At 43.8% G+C, this 13,052-nt stretch overlaps 1 protein-coding gene across 1 annotated transcript in view; it reads right to left on the bottom strand.

Moving 5' to 3' along the window:
- The window catches only part of CADPS (calcium dependent secretion activator), a 520,576-nt gene that overhangs the window by 392,580 nt on the left and 114,944 nt on the right, over positions 1-13,052 (bottom strand). The window contains 2 exon segments of the mRNA XM_030208035.1: positions 575-696; positions 3,027-3,263. Of these exon segments, the coding sequence (XP_030063895.1) occupies positions 575-696; positions 3,027-3,263 (359 nt within the window).

Genomic DNA, 13,052 nt, shown 5'->3' with positions numbered 1-13,052 from the left:
ACGCATGATTCAGAGCAGATATTAATGCCAATGAGCAGATTTTTTTGAAATATGCATGCATTGCTGTGGCATATTAGGAAATACAAGCGTATTTTTCATGCCCAGAACATAGCCCCATCAAAAATGTGTATGGCAGTGGCTTTTCTAAATTTATTGCTTGGCCAGATAGGGGGTAATTCTATAACTGGTGCCCGGTAGGAATCTAAAACTGTCCACTCTCTGCAGACTTCACTTACCTAGGAACCAAATGGTGGAACTCCTTACCACCCAAAATAAGAAATATGCAGGAATATACTAGATTCCGCAAAATCCTCAAATCGTTCCTATTCAAACAAACCCTCACAAAGAACAACCATATCTCAAACAATTAATTATTACCTGAATTGGTTATTACTGTATTTACTATTAACCTTCTCTTTGCTTCATGTACATTGGGTCAATGTTGTAATTCTACTTATTCAAGATTAAATTTGGTAAATTGTCTTTGATCAGTTGTTTGGTTTCAAAAGGTTCTAATGTGCAACCTTATTATATGTTAATGAAAATATACAAAGATGGAACAAAGTGTACTTACGTTGGCTTGGAAGCTTCTGCTTGATCTGTCTGCAGTTTTTCTCCTCCTTCCACTTCCATTGTGCAATAAACTATCCGGTTAGGTGCTAAGGATTTTAGGCCCTGAACTTCCATTATAACAACCTAGAAGAAAATTGCTTATCTTACAAAGTAGGAAGACAACAAATTCTTGGGTCTTTTTTGTAGGAAAATCATAGTAGAAAACAAAGCAAGAAACTCGATAAATTATAGAATGGCAAATAAATTTCAAACACAGCATTGAAAACATTGTAAAAACAAACAAAAAAAACCCCCAGCGGTAAAAAGAACTTTAGCGCATAGGAAAGACTCACATAAGAGTACACTAAGGCCACATTTTACCACTGTTTTGTAAAAGAGCCCCTAAGGTACCCCAATTCAGGCCCTTTTACTAAACTGTGGCTAAATCTGTCAGGTTCTCAGGTTCAGAGCCCGCGGGGCCGGGCTCTGGAGCAAACGTAAGCCCTTGGGCTGCTGACGAGGAGCGACAGCAGCAGGTAAAACCCACCAACCAACACTGGGCAAGCACACCGGCAAGGACTGCAGGCACCGCCCAGCGAGCCGGAACACATGGACTGGAATCCCCTGGACTGGAGGACACCGGACTGCTCCACACTGGACCGGAACACACCGGACTGGAACACACCGGACCGGAACACACTGGACTGGAGCACTGTACTGGAACACACCGGACTGGAGCACACTGGACTGGTCCGTACAGCTTCACCTGCACTTAGTCACTGCCCCCCAAGGGTTGAGCCCTTGAGTTCGAGTGGCCGGCAGGACTTACCGGATACCGGATGACACAGGGATCAGGACTAGAACAAGCTGGAAACAGAAGTGCTCCTAAAGCCTAAACTGACATAAGTGCTCCCAAGCCCTAAACCAAGTGTTCCTAACAGTAAACTAACAGACCTAAGCACTAAACTAACAGCAGTGCTACAAGCACTACACAAACAGAAGGACTTCCAAAGCCCTATACTAACAGGAGTGCTCCTAAGCATTACTAGGGTAAGCAGGGGAGCCACAGGGAAACAGCAGGGAACCTAAACACATAAGCTAACAAAGGTGCTTCCTAAGCACCAAACTACAGCAGTGCTCCACAGCACTAACCTAACACAGGTGCTCTGAGTGCCAAGCTACAGCTCTACAACCCTAAACTAACTAAGGTGCTCTAAGCACCAAACAACTGAAGAGCTCCTAGCACTAAAAGGGAAGACAGGGGAGCCACAAGGGAAAAAACAGGGAAGCTAAACACGTAAGTCAGCAGTGCTTCCAAAGCACCAAACACAACCAAGCTTCTAAAGCCCTACATACAGCAGTGCTTCCAAAGCACCAAACACAGCAGTGCTTCCAAAGCACTAAACACAGCAGTGCTTCCAAAGCACTAAACACAACAGAGCTTCTAAAGCCCTTACACACAGCAGTGCTTCCAAAGCACCAAGAGGGAAAAGCAGGGGAACCACCAGGGAAAAGCAGGAAAGCTGAACACACAAGAGTCAAAAGTGCACACTGCACTAACACTGACCTGGCCCTATAGCAAGCGCAAATGCAAACACAAATGCCAATGTTGCAAAGGCCCTGAAGGAAAGGACACCACTTCCTTATCAAGGCCCTGCCTGATGATGTCACCACTACCAGACAGAGGCAGACAGCATACTGAAACAGAGCACACTGAAACCCAGAGAGGCCCAACTCACACAGATGCAGCACCTTGAAGCACTTGAAGCCACGCTGAAAGCAGCCAGTACACCCAGAGAAAGGCAGAGCTAACTCAGGTAACACACACAGCTGCAGTATAGTAAAGCAATTAGAGCTGTGCTGGGAACAGCCAGCACACAGAGACAGAGCTAGCTCAGAAAGGACAGACAGAAGAAACAGAAGCCAGCTAAGAAGCTGCCCACCAGAAATAAGGTACAACTGGGAGAGGTCACGGCCACAATCATGACAAAATCTAGCCTTAGAATGTACTAAGGCGGGACTTCCTTGTGTTCTAGGCCCAAATGTACCGTGGCAGTATATTAAGGCTTTTTTTTTTTGCAGGTCCCATGCTAGTTTTTAACAGTGCTTTGGGACTTGCAAAAAAAAAAATGTGGGCACACAATCTCTTCTCATCCTAATTTCTACTAGTTAGCCTGTTCTTCAAAGAGAATTGCATTCCCATGATCTGTAGCCATTAAAATAACACAACTAGTTTAAGTTATTTGCACCAGTTTATTAAAAAATATGTTATAAACTGTGATAAAATATTTTGAGGTTAATGCTCTAAAAGAGAAACAGTTATTTACATGGTTTAAAGAGAATGTGTATTCTTCCTGTCATATAAAAGTTGTAAAATGACTATAAAAAACAACTAAAGTTATTAAATCTGGCAATGCACTCATTCTTGTTTTTCAATGCATTGGTAATTAAAAGGCCTAATGGTCAGGGTTTACCTCCAAGCTGAAAGAGAGGACAACATCGGATTTGGACAGCTGATTTTCATTCTCTTCTCCCATGTCGATAATAGAAGTGTTATGACCACGTTTCAACTTCTGCAGCTTGAACTCTGATCCTCCTTTAGAAACAGGCATGCTCTCCAAGTTGGCCATTAGTAGATTTACAGATGACTTCAGCTCTTCAATATACATATTCTCCATTTCTTTTGATACAAATTTTGGAAACTTGCGTTCCTACAAGATACGAGAAAGAGGCGCCATCAAAAACCAAGTCAAAAATGTAGGAACATGAGGAAGTACTATTACAATAATAACATTAGGATTATAGGTGTGTAAAATTCTCAACACTGGGCCAGACAAGTTGAGGAACCTTAAAAAAAGTTTGTTGTATTGGTTCAAAGAACCTTTATACAACAATTTAGTTTTCAAACTTGTTTTGGATTTTCAAATCCAGTGATTCAATGAAGTGGATTTCATCGAATCATTGGGTGGCTCAATGATTGGAAAAATGATATTTTCCGTAGACATTCTAAAAAGATTCATGAAAAGTGCATCAAAATGAAACCAAACTGAAATGTGTCTAATTTAAATGCAACCTAGGATTGTCCGCCTGCCTGTAAGCTAGATCTCAATGTCTCTTTAAGGAACTCTGCGCCAAACTAAAAGTTGCTAAAAATTGTGTGTGCAAATTTAGGCGTGCGCCCAATTTGAATGCACAATTTAATTGAATAATGAGCCAATTAGCGCTGATAATTGAGATCTTAACAACCAATTATGGGTGTTAATTGGATTTAATTAAAATTATGTGTGGGTTCACAAAGTCGGCATGGCCAAGGGAGGGTTATCAGTAAATCAGGGGCATTCCTTGAATTTGCACGCTTTGTTGAATAAAGGGGATTTGTGCCTAACTTAGGTGCAAGGATTTACACCAAGGTTTCACTGGTGTAAATGGTTGCACCTAGATGGCATGGATGGGCAGAATGGATAGACCATATGGTCTTTATCTGCCTACATTTTTCTGTTCTTTAAATGGCACCTAATTAAGCGCTGTTTATAGAATAGTGCTGCTATTTTTTTCAGCACCAATTATTTGGGTGCCATTTACAGAATTTAGGTGTCCTTTCACAAAGGCACGCTAGCATTTTTAGCATGCACTAAAAATAAGCACGTGCTAAATGTTAGAGATGCTCATATATTTCTATGAATTGTCCAATTTAATCAGTATCTTTTCAGCCTTAATGGAAGGGGGTTATCATTAACTAATCCTTATCAATACCCAACTCCAATCAATCCTATCAGTGTCTTTTATAAAACATATTAAGGGGTCCTGAGTATTGGATCCATCAGATAATCATGTCTCCACCATTCAGGCAATATACTTAAGCCAGGTATTTCTTTATAGTGGGCATGTATTCGTCATTGATCCATGTTTTTCAACATTTTAACTTTCAACTGCAATATTCAATATTCAATCTTATAGCATCTTATGTATTTAGCTTAGAAGAGCTTTCATTGTTCTTTTTTTCTTTTTCTATTTTCTTTTATGAATTCTTGTTTTCACAAGTAATCATTCATCTCGGAGACGTCTTTAAACCGACATGAAATCATGTTTCGCACAAATCGCTGTGTCAAGGGACGTCTCCTCTGTATAAGCTGGAAACATATCCGATTTGTGCGAAACATGATTTCATGTGAAAACAAGAATTCATAAAAGAAAATAGAAAAAGAAAAAGAAAAAAAGAACAATGAAAGCTCTTCTAAGCTAAGTACATAAGGTGTTATAAGATTGAATATTGCAGTTGAAAGTTAAAATGTTGAAAAACATGGATCAATGACGAATACACGCCCACTATAAAGACATATATTTCTATGGGCATCTCTAGCGTATAGCACGCACTAAAACCACTAGCGCACCTTCGTAAAAGGACCCTTTAGTCCTTAAGAATCTGCTCAGGAAGGTGTTATTCCTATATAAAACAGTTTTGTGCTTGATATAGCAAAAATGGCCCTGGGATACCTCTTAATAATAACTAGCTTTCGATAGGGAGCATAGATCGCAAAAGATCTAACTACGTCCTCAAAAATACAGCCCAACCAGAGCCTACTACTACTACTACTACTACTATTTAGCATTTCTATAGCGCTACAAGGCGTACGCAGCGCTGCACAAACATAGAAGAAAGACAGTCCCTGCTCAAAGAGCTTACAATCTAATAGACAAAAAATAAAGTAAGCAAATCAAATCAATTAATGTGTACGGGAAGGAAGAGAGGAGGGTAGGTGGAGGCGAGTGGTTACAAGTGGTTACGAGTCAAAAGCAATGTTAAAGAGGTGGGCTTTCAGTCTAGATTTAAAGGTGGCCAAGGATGGGGCAAGACATAGGGGCTCAGGAAGTTTATTCCAGGCGTAGGGTGCAGCAAGACAGAAGGCGCGAAGTCTGGAGTTGGCAGTAGTGGAGAAGGGAACAGATAAGAAGGATTTATACATGGAGCGGAGTGCACGGGAAGGGGTGTAGGGAAGGACGAGTGTGGAGAGATACTGGGGAGCAGCAGAGTGAGTACATTTATAGGTTAGTAGAAGAAGTTTGAACAGGATGCGAAAACGGATAGGGAGCCAGTGAAGCGACTTGAGGAGAGGGGTAGTATGAGTAAAGCGACCCTGGCGGAAGACGAGATGGGCAGCAGAGTTTTGAACCGACTGGAGAGGGAAGAGGTGACTAAGTGGGAGGCCAGCAAGAAGCAGATTGCAGTAGTCTAAACGAGAGGTGACAAGGGTGTGGATGAGGGTTTTGGTAGAGTGCTCGGAAAGAAAGGGGCGGATTTTACGGATGTTGTAAAGAAAGAAACGACAGGTCTTGGCAATCTGCTGGATATGAGCAGAGAAGGAGAGAGAAGAGTCAAAGATGACCCCAAGGTTTCGAGCTGAGGAGACAGGGAGAATGAGAGAGCCATCAACAGAAATAGAAAATGGGGGGAGGGGGGAGGTGGGTTTGGGGGGGGAAATGAGAAGCTCGTTTTTGGTCATATTTAATTTCAGGTGGCGTTGAGACATCCAGACAGCAATGTCAGACAAGCACGCTGAAACTTTGGTTTGGATGCAAGGTGAGATATCAGGGGTAGAAAGGTAGATTTGGGAGTCATCAGCATAGAGATGGTAGGAAAAGCCATGGGATGAGATTAATGAACCAAGGGAAGAAGTGTAGATAGAAAAGAGGAGGGGACCAAGAACAGAACCCTGAGGTACGCCGACAGGCAGAGGGATAGAAGTAGAAGAGGATCCACCAGAGTGAACACTAAAGGTGCGGAGGGAGAGGCATCTTTAGTGCCTCTCAGAAATCACTGGTGATGAAAATCCTCATCAGAATTCTTGATTTCCTTTCCTTTCTTCCTAGAATGTTTAGCAAAAGAATTCATATTTGCATCATCTTTCCAGCTTTTTGGAATATATTGCTGGTTGAATGTGGATTCTTTGTTGTTTACTTCCTGAATCACTCTGATGTGGGCTACTGTGTAAAATCCTTAATGTTTAGAAAGTCAATCTGATGAGAAAGAATTCATCACTTAATGCATCTAGGATTCAAAACTTATGGAGAGATCAGTGTATTGCCCACAGATCTCTTGCAATTGGCACTTTCACACAACTATTTTTGTGATGGACTGTATAAAAGTCCAATTACAACATGCCAGGACATCAAAGGATTGGGGTGGGATCCTGCCAACATCTCGATGAAAAACAATGGGCTATCTCCGCAATTATACAACCCTTTTCAACTCCTCAGCGTTTTCCATCAGTCAGGGCTATACATAGAAAAGCTCCCATTCAGATGTAAAACTTCTAATTATTATTCTGTAATGTGATGTTTTATTCCACAAATTAGAAAAATGTTCTGCTCAATTTGCAGAATGGTCAATCTCAGCAAAGAATAAGGCAATGCTAACCACCAGTTTTCTTGTAAAAAACATTGTATGTAATAGAGACATAACAGATTGGCTTAGTTACTTCCCAAAGAATATCTAGTGAATGTCAAAGATACTCTTAATAGATACTGTCAGTAAACAGAAAATCATTCCATCTTATTTTTTTTTTTATTATTTGTTACATTTGTACCCCACATTTTCCCACCCATTTGCAGGCTCAATGTGGCTTTCATGATACCGGAGAGGTGTTAATAGACTCCGGAGTAAAGCAAATACAGATAACGGTTGAGTTGGGGTAGAAAGGGTAGGGACCACATGAAGGAACATGTGGTGGGGCCGTATAGAGGATAGCAAGAACAGATGAGATTGTTTGGTGATCAATACGAACTGTGGTGTTGTAGTGTCGCTGATTTCAGGCATTTAAGTTGGGTTGGGGGGATAAGCCTTTTGGAACAGGTGGGTTTTTAGATTTTTTCTGAATTGGAGGTGGTCATAGGTGGTTTTCACGGTTTTTGGTAGTGCGCTCCATAGCTGTGTACTGATGTACGAAAAACTGGATGCGTAGGTTGTTTTGTATTTTAGTCCTTTGCAGCTTGGGTAGTTAAGGTTTAGGTATTGCTGTGCTGATGCGGATGTGTTTCTGGTTGGTAGGTCAATTAGGTTGATTTTTAAGCACATTCATTTAAGCAATACTGTCTTTCGGGGAAGGCCTGTCCATCCATCCATCCATCTATCTGTCTATCTGTCCGTAGATATCTGTGAGGTCCTTTTACAAAGCCATGGTAAAAAGTGGCCTGCAGTAGTGTGGGCGCACCTTTTTGGCGCACACTGGGCTATTTTTTACCGTGGCTGGGAAAAAAAGTCACTTCTTAAAGGGCCGGGAAACGGGCGTGCGCAAATATTGAAACTAACATGCACCTATTTACGGTCACTGACCTAGAGGTAAGGGCTCACATGCTACCTGCACGGTAACCATGCAGTGCATGCCAATGTGGCCGCACTGCCGATTACCTCCGGGAATGCCCCCGTGGTAGAAAATAGAAAAATATTTCCTACTACGTGGAGTTTGGTGCGTGCCAAACTCAGAATTACCTTTGGGCTCACGTGCTACTCCGGTGGTGGTGCTGATTTGGCGTATACTACCCATGCGTTAGCCTTCCTGTGGCTTTGTAAAAGGGCCTGTGTGTGTGTGTGTGTGCAAACTAGCAGATGCATAGGGCTTCATTCTCGCCGCAAGAAAACAAGGTGAACTAGCAACATGAAGAGCCAGACTAGAGTCCCCGTGAACTACAGGCAAAGAGTAGAGAGAGAGAACAGCAGCAGGAAAGAGCCAGGAAGGGTCCTCAGTTCCCACTAGGAAAGGAGATAGGGGCAGGGCAGACTGAAGAGCCAGCAGGAGTCCCGAGGTCCGACGTGAAGACTGATCCAGCTTCAGAAAGGAAACAGACAGGTGAAGGGGTGGAATATAAGAAAGGGGGTGAGAGAGAGGTAGAAAGAGGGTTATCAGCATAATGGAAGGGGTAGGATTAGGAAGAAGGAAAGGAGAAGAGAAGGGTACAGCATAAAGGAAAGGGAGGGGCAGGGGCCTACTTAAGAGTCTATTAATAGGACAGTGCGTGAGAGCCTACAGCAGTAAGGGACCTACTTTCTCCTAACCAGTAATATATATCAGCTAGGTGGTTAGGAGCCCATGACCCTTATTGCCCAGGGGCCCTCCATGCCACTTCCAGTCTGCCCCTGGTGTAGGGGTAGCAGAGAAAAGTAGAGAGTACAAGAAAGGAGAAGGGGAGGGAAGGACGGGTTGAAATGGGAATTGAAGGGAAGGGAGAGAGAGAGTGCAAGATTAGGTGAGAGGGAAGGAGGGATAGTGCAAGAGGGAGGGTAGATAAGAATAGAAAGGGGTAATAGTGCAAGGGGGTGGGAGGGACATGGAGAGAGTGCCTGAGATCAGGGAAAAGTGTATAGGAGAGAAAAGCCTACATGTCCACAGCCACACACACACAGTCCTTGACACAGACACACACACACACACACACACATGCGCATTCATACATACACCCACCCACCCACACAGTGCCCTGACATATAGAGCAAAACCACTCACCCTAAAAACACACACAAAAGCACATATCCCCCCACCCTCTGACATCTCACGTTGAAATCTCTACAAATAAACATTTATTTATTTATTAGGATTTATTTACCGCCTTTTTGAAGGAATTCACTCAAGGCGGTGTACAGTAAGAATAGATCAAACATGAGCAATAGGCAATTACAGCAGTAAAAATATTTAAATAACAATACAAAGTATGGCATGGTATACGACTTACAATGTCAACACAATACGTAATAGAACATTAAAATTGATAGTGAAGGATAAAGCAAAGATGTAACATGTGGAGGGGCATAATCGAAAGGGACGCCTTGTAGGATGTCCCCGTGAAGGGGCGGGGAAACCCGTATTATCGAAACAAGATGGACGTCCATCTTTCGTTTCGATAATACGTTCGGTGACACCCAAATCTGGAAATTTAGGTCAACCTTAGAGATGGTTGTCCTTAGACTTGGTCGCTTCTGATTTACGGCGATAATGGAAACTGAGGACGTCCATCTCAGAAACGACCAAATCCAAGCCCTTTGATTGTGGGAGGACCCAGCATTCGTACTGCACTGGTCCCCCTCACATGCCAGGACACCAATCGGGCACCCTAGGGGGCACTGCAGTGGACTTCATAAATTTCTCCCAGGTGCATAGCTCCCTTACTGTGTGTGCTGAGTCCCCCCCAAATCCCCCAAAACCCACTACCCCCAACTGTACACCACTACCATAGCCCTTATGGGTGAAGGGGGACACCTACATGTGGGTACAGTGGGTTTCTGGTGGGGTTTGGAGGGCTCACGTTTACCTCCACAAGTGTAACAGGTAGGGGGGGATGGGCCTGGGTCCGCCTATCTGAAGTGCACTGCACCCACTAAAACTCCTCCAGGGACCTGCATTCTGCTGCGATGGACCTGAGTATGACATTTGAGGCTGGCAAAAAATATTTTTAAAGAATTTTTTTGAGGGTGGGAGGGGGTTAGTGACCACTGGGGGAGTAAGGGGAGGTCATCCCCGATTCCCTCCGGTGGTCATCTAGTCAGTTCGGGCACCTTTTCGTGGCTTGGTCGTAACAAAAAAAGGACCAAGTGCTCGTCAGGGACGCCCTTCTTTTTTCGATTATGGGTCGAGGACGCCCATGTGTTAGGCACGCCCAAGTCCCACCGTCGCTACGCCTCCGACACACCCCCGTGAACTTTGGTCATCCCCGCAATGGAAAGCAGTTGAGGACGCCCAAAATCAGCTTTCAATTATGCCGATTTGGGTGACCCTGTGAGGAGGACGCCCATCTTGCGATTTGTGTCGAAAGATGGGCGTCCTTCTCTTTCGAAAATAAGCCCGATAGGTAAGAAAGTAGGAAGAGTTAGAAAGTAAGGTGATTGATTTAAAGAAAGTTGCACATGAGGTAGACTCTCCCACTGGAAATAGATATGCACATTATATCATAGATTCACACACCTATGCACACATCATGTACACCATCAGTCGCTAACCACACTACGCCTCAGACACCCACTCACACATCCCCTATTACCCTTCTGAAAGGCATTTTCCTATGGCTGTTTCAAGCATGTTCCCCCCAAAGAATTGCCTTAGTCTGCAAATGGAAAAGGGCATCATGGTACCACCCAGTAATCATGAGCATCGCTACCACCCAGTAAGCATGAGCTTCACTACCACCCAGTAAGCATGAGCTTCGCATGGTACTGCTGCATATAACAACTACAGACAATTTTTAAACTGCTGATTGTTAAACATCAGAGAGCATACTGAGGGCCCCTTTTACTAAGCCGCATAAGCATCTACGCGCGCCCAACGTGTGCCAAAATGAACTTACTGCCTGACTACCGCATGGCTCTTGCAGTAATCTCATTTTTGGCGCGCATCCGCTACACGCTCCTGAAAAATAATTTTTGTTTTCTGGCACACGTAGCGGACGTGCACCAAGTGGCATTTCAGGCACGTAGGTCATTACCGCCCAAATTCTTTACCGCTAGGTCTATGGCTGGCAGTAAGGTCTGAGACCCAAAATGGACGGGTGGCAATTTTGATTTTGCCGCACATCCATTTTCGGGAAGAAAAAAGAGGCCTTTTTACAGGCGCACTGAAAAATAATTCTGCACGCGCCCAAAACCTGCGCCTTCACTACCGCAGGCCACTTTTTACCACTTAGTAAAAGGACCCCATAGTGTTCACTTTCTTACCAAACATGCAGTTCTGACATAGCTTTAATGAACTGCACTAAGGACTGTTTTCAGGTTTAGTAAAAGAAGTTTATGGGGGGGGGGGGGGGGTTCCCCCTTGTTTGTCTTACACTTTGATCCCTGCTTCTATAGACAGCATACCTAGGTGGTTCAGGGAACCTTCAAAGGTTGGATATTTGGAGGGCTGCCTCCTGCCAGGTGCACCCTCAGTGCTTTTTGTTGGCTATCAGGAGCAATAGTCATAATCCTTTTCCCTGGGCAGAAAATCAGCACCTCCTCAACATGCCCCCTTGCCTAGGTCCAGCAGGCCCAGGGATCTGACCCAGAAGCTCACTGCTACAATGCCCATCTCTGTGGCTCAAGCCATAGGGTCAGTTCTCATGCTGGTCTCTTTTTTTTTTGCCATGGTAGTGTTACATTACAGTGAAGCAAAAGTCTTACATTATAAGGGTTACAATATAATTGAAATGGAGGTCATTTTGGCTTTATAAAGAGCTATTCCGAGCGCTCACAGATATGAGTCATTAAAATGAACATTCCATAAAATCCTCATTGTTTTAATTACACTCAGTTCATTCTGATTATTAACTTCATAAAAGTCCATACTGCTCCTGGAAATGAATAGCAGCTCATAAAGCTATCACACAGGGAAAAAATATGTTTCCCAGAACCCCCCCCAAAATATAAACATGCCAACTCAAGCATTCACGAAGACATAGTGGTGACTAATTTAGCAGTGTGTGCTGCACAGTAGACTGTGACATATAGCACTGGGATGACAAAACCACCAAGGTGTGAGAAGAAAGAATGTTCTATTTTAGGATACATTATGGATGGAGATGAAAAGCATATTATTTTCTTGGCGTGCAGATCAACTTTTTTTTTTCATTTTGCTTTCATCTTTTGGGGGGGGGGTGCAAGATTTTTTTAAAATTGTTTTCTGTGATAGGTCACGTGACGCCATGGTGCGGGGCTGACGCTGGAAAGATAGGCTCCGCGCACATTCACCCGAAAATCAGATAATTTGACTTACCCAGGGTGCGAAACGCTACAGCATTGCTCCTATAAGGTGAGAGAGCGGCTAGTGAGTAAAGATCAGGCAGAGAACCACAGAATGGCAGCAAAATCGGTGAGGAGAGAGCGAGATAAATCGAAACTGCCAGATAACAAGATGGCCGACCAGCGAGATCCCGGAGAGCTAGCGGTGGGATCCGCATGGCTGACGGAGATTACGGCCGAGGTAACAGCAGCGGTTGAGGCGGCGCTAGATAAGAAACTACAGCAATTGTTTGACCGGACGGAGGAGGCTCATGAGCGTATTGATAGTATGAATCTGGAGCTAGATGAAGGTTTACAGCGGATTTCGGAGATGGAGGAGACGGTGGGGGCGCAGAAGGAGATTAATAAGAAATTAGAGCGGCGGGTACAGGATCTGGAGACAAAGATCGATGATTTGGAGAACAGGGGCAGGCGAAATAACCTGCGTCTGGTTGGACTTCCAGAAACGCTCTTGGATAAAGACCTACCTTCCTTCTTGGAGGAATGGCTGCCGAAGTCTTTACACATCGAGGACAAATTACAGAGTTTTTGTATTGAACGGGCTCATAGAGTTGGGCCTCCGCGACAGCCAGCGACCAGGCCGCGAGTAGTAATATTAAAATCTCTGAACTTTCGGCATAAACAATATATTCTGGACGCGATAAGAGGAGGTTGTACCCTCACCTACCAAGATAAGAAGATCCTTTGTTTTCAGGATTATTCTCAGCAGGTGCAGATGAGGAGGAAGTCCTTTGCGCCTATATGT

This window comes from Microcaecilia unicolor, chromosome 6, assembly GCF_901765095.1.
Source record: "Microcaecilia unicolor chromosome 6, aMicUni1.1, whole genome shotgun sequence".
In the NCBI taxonomy this organism is placed as follows: Eukaryota; Metazoa; Chordata; class Amphibia; order Gymnophiona; family Siphonopidae; genus Microcaecilia; species Microcaecilia unicolor.
The sequence above is the reverse complement of the archived record's forward strand: the minus strand, read 5'-3'. Positions and strand labels throughout refer to the sequence as shown.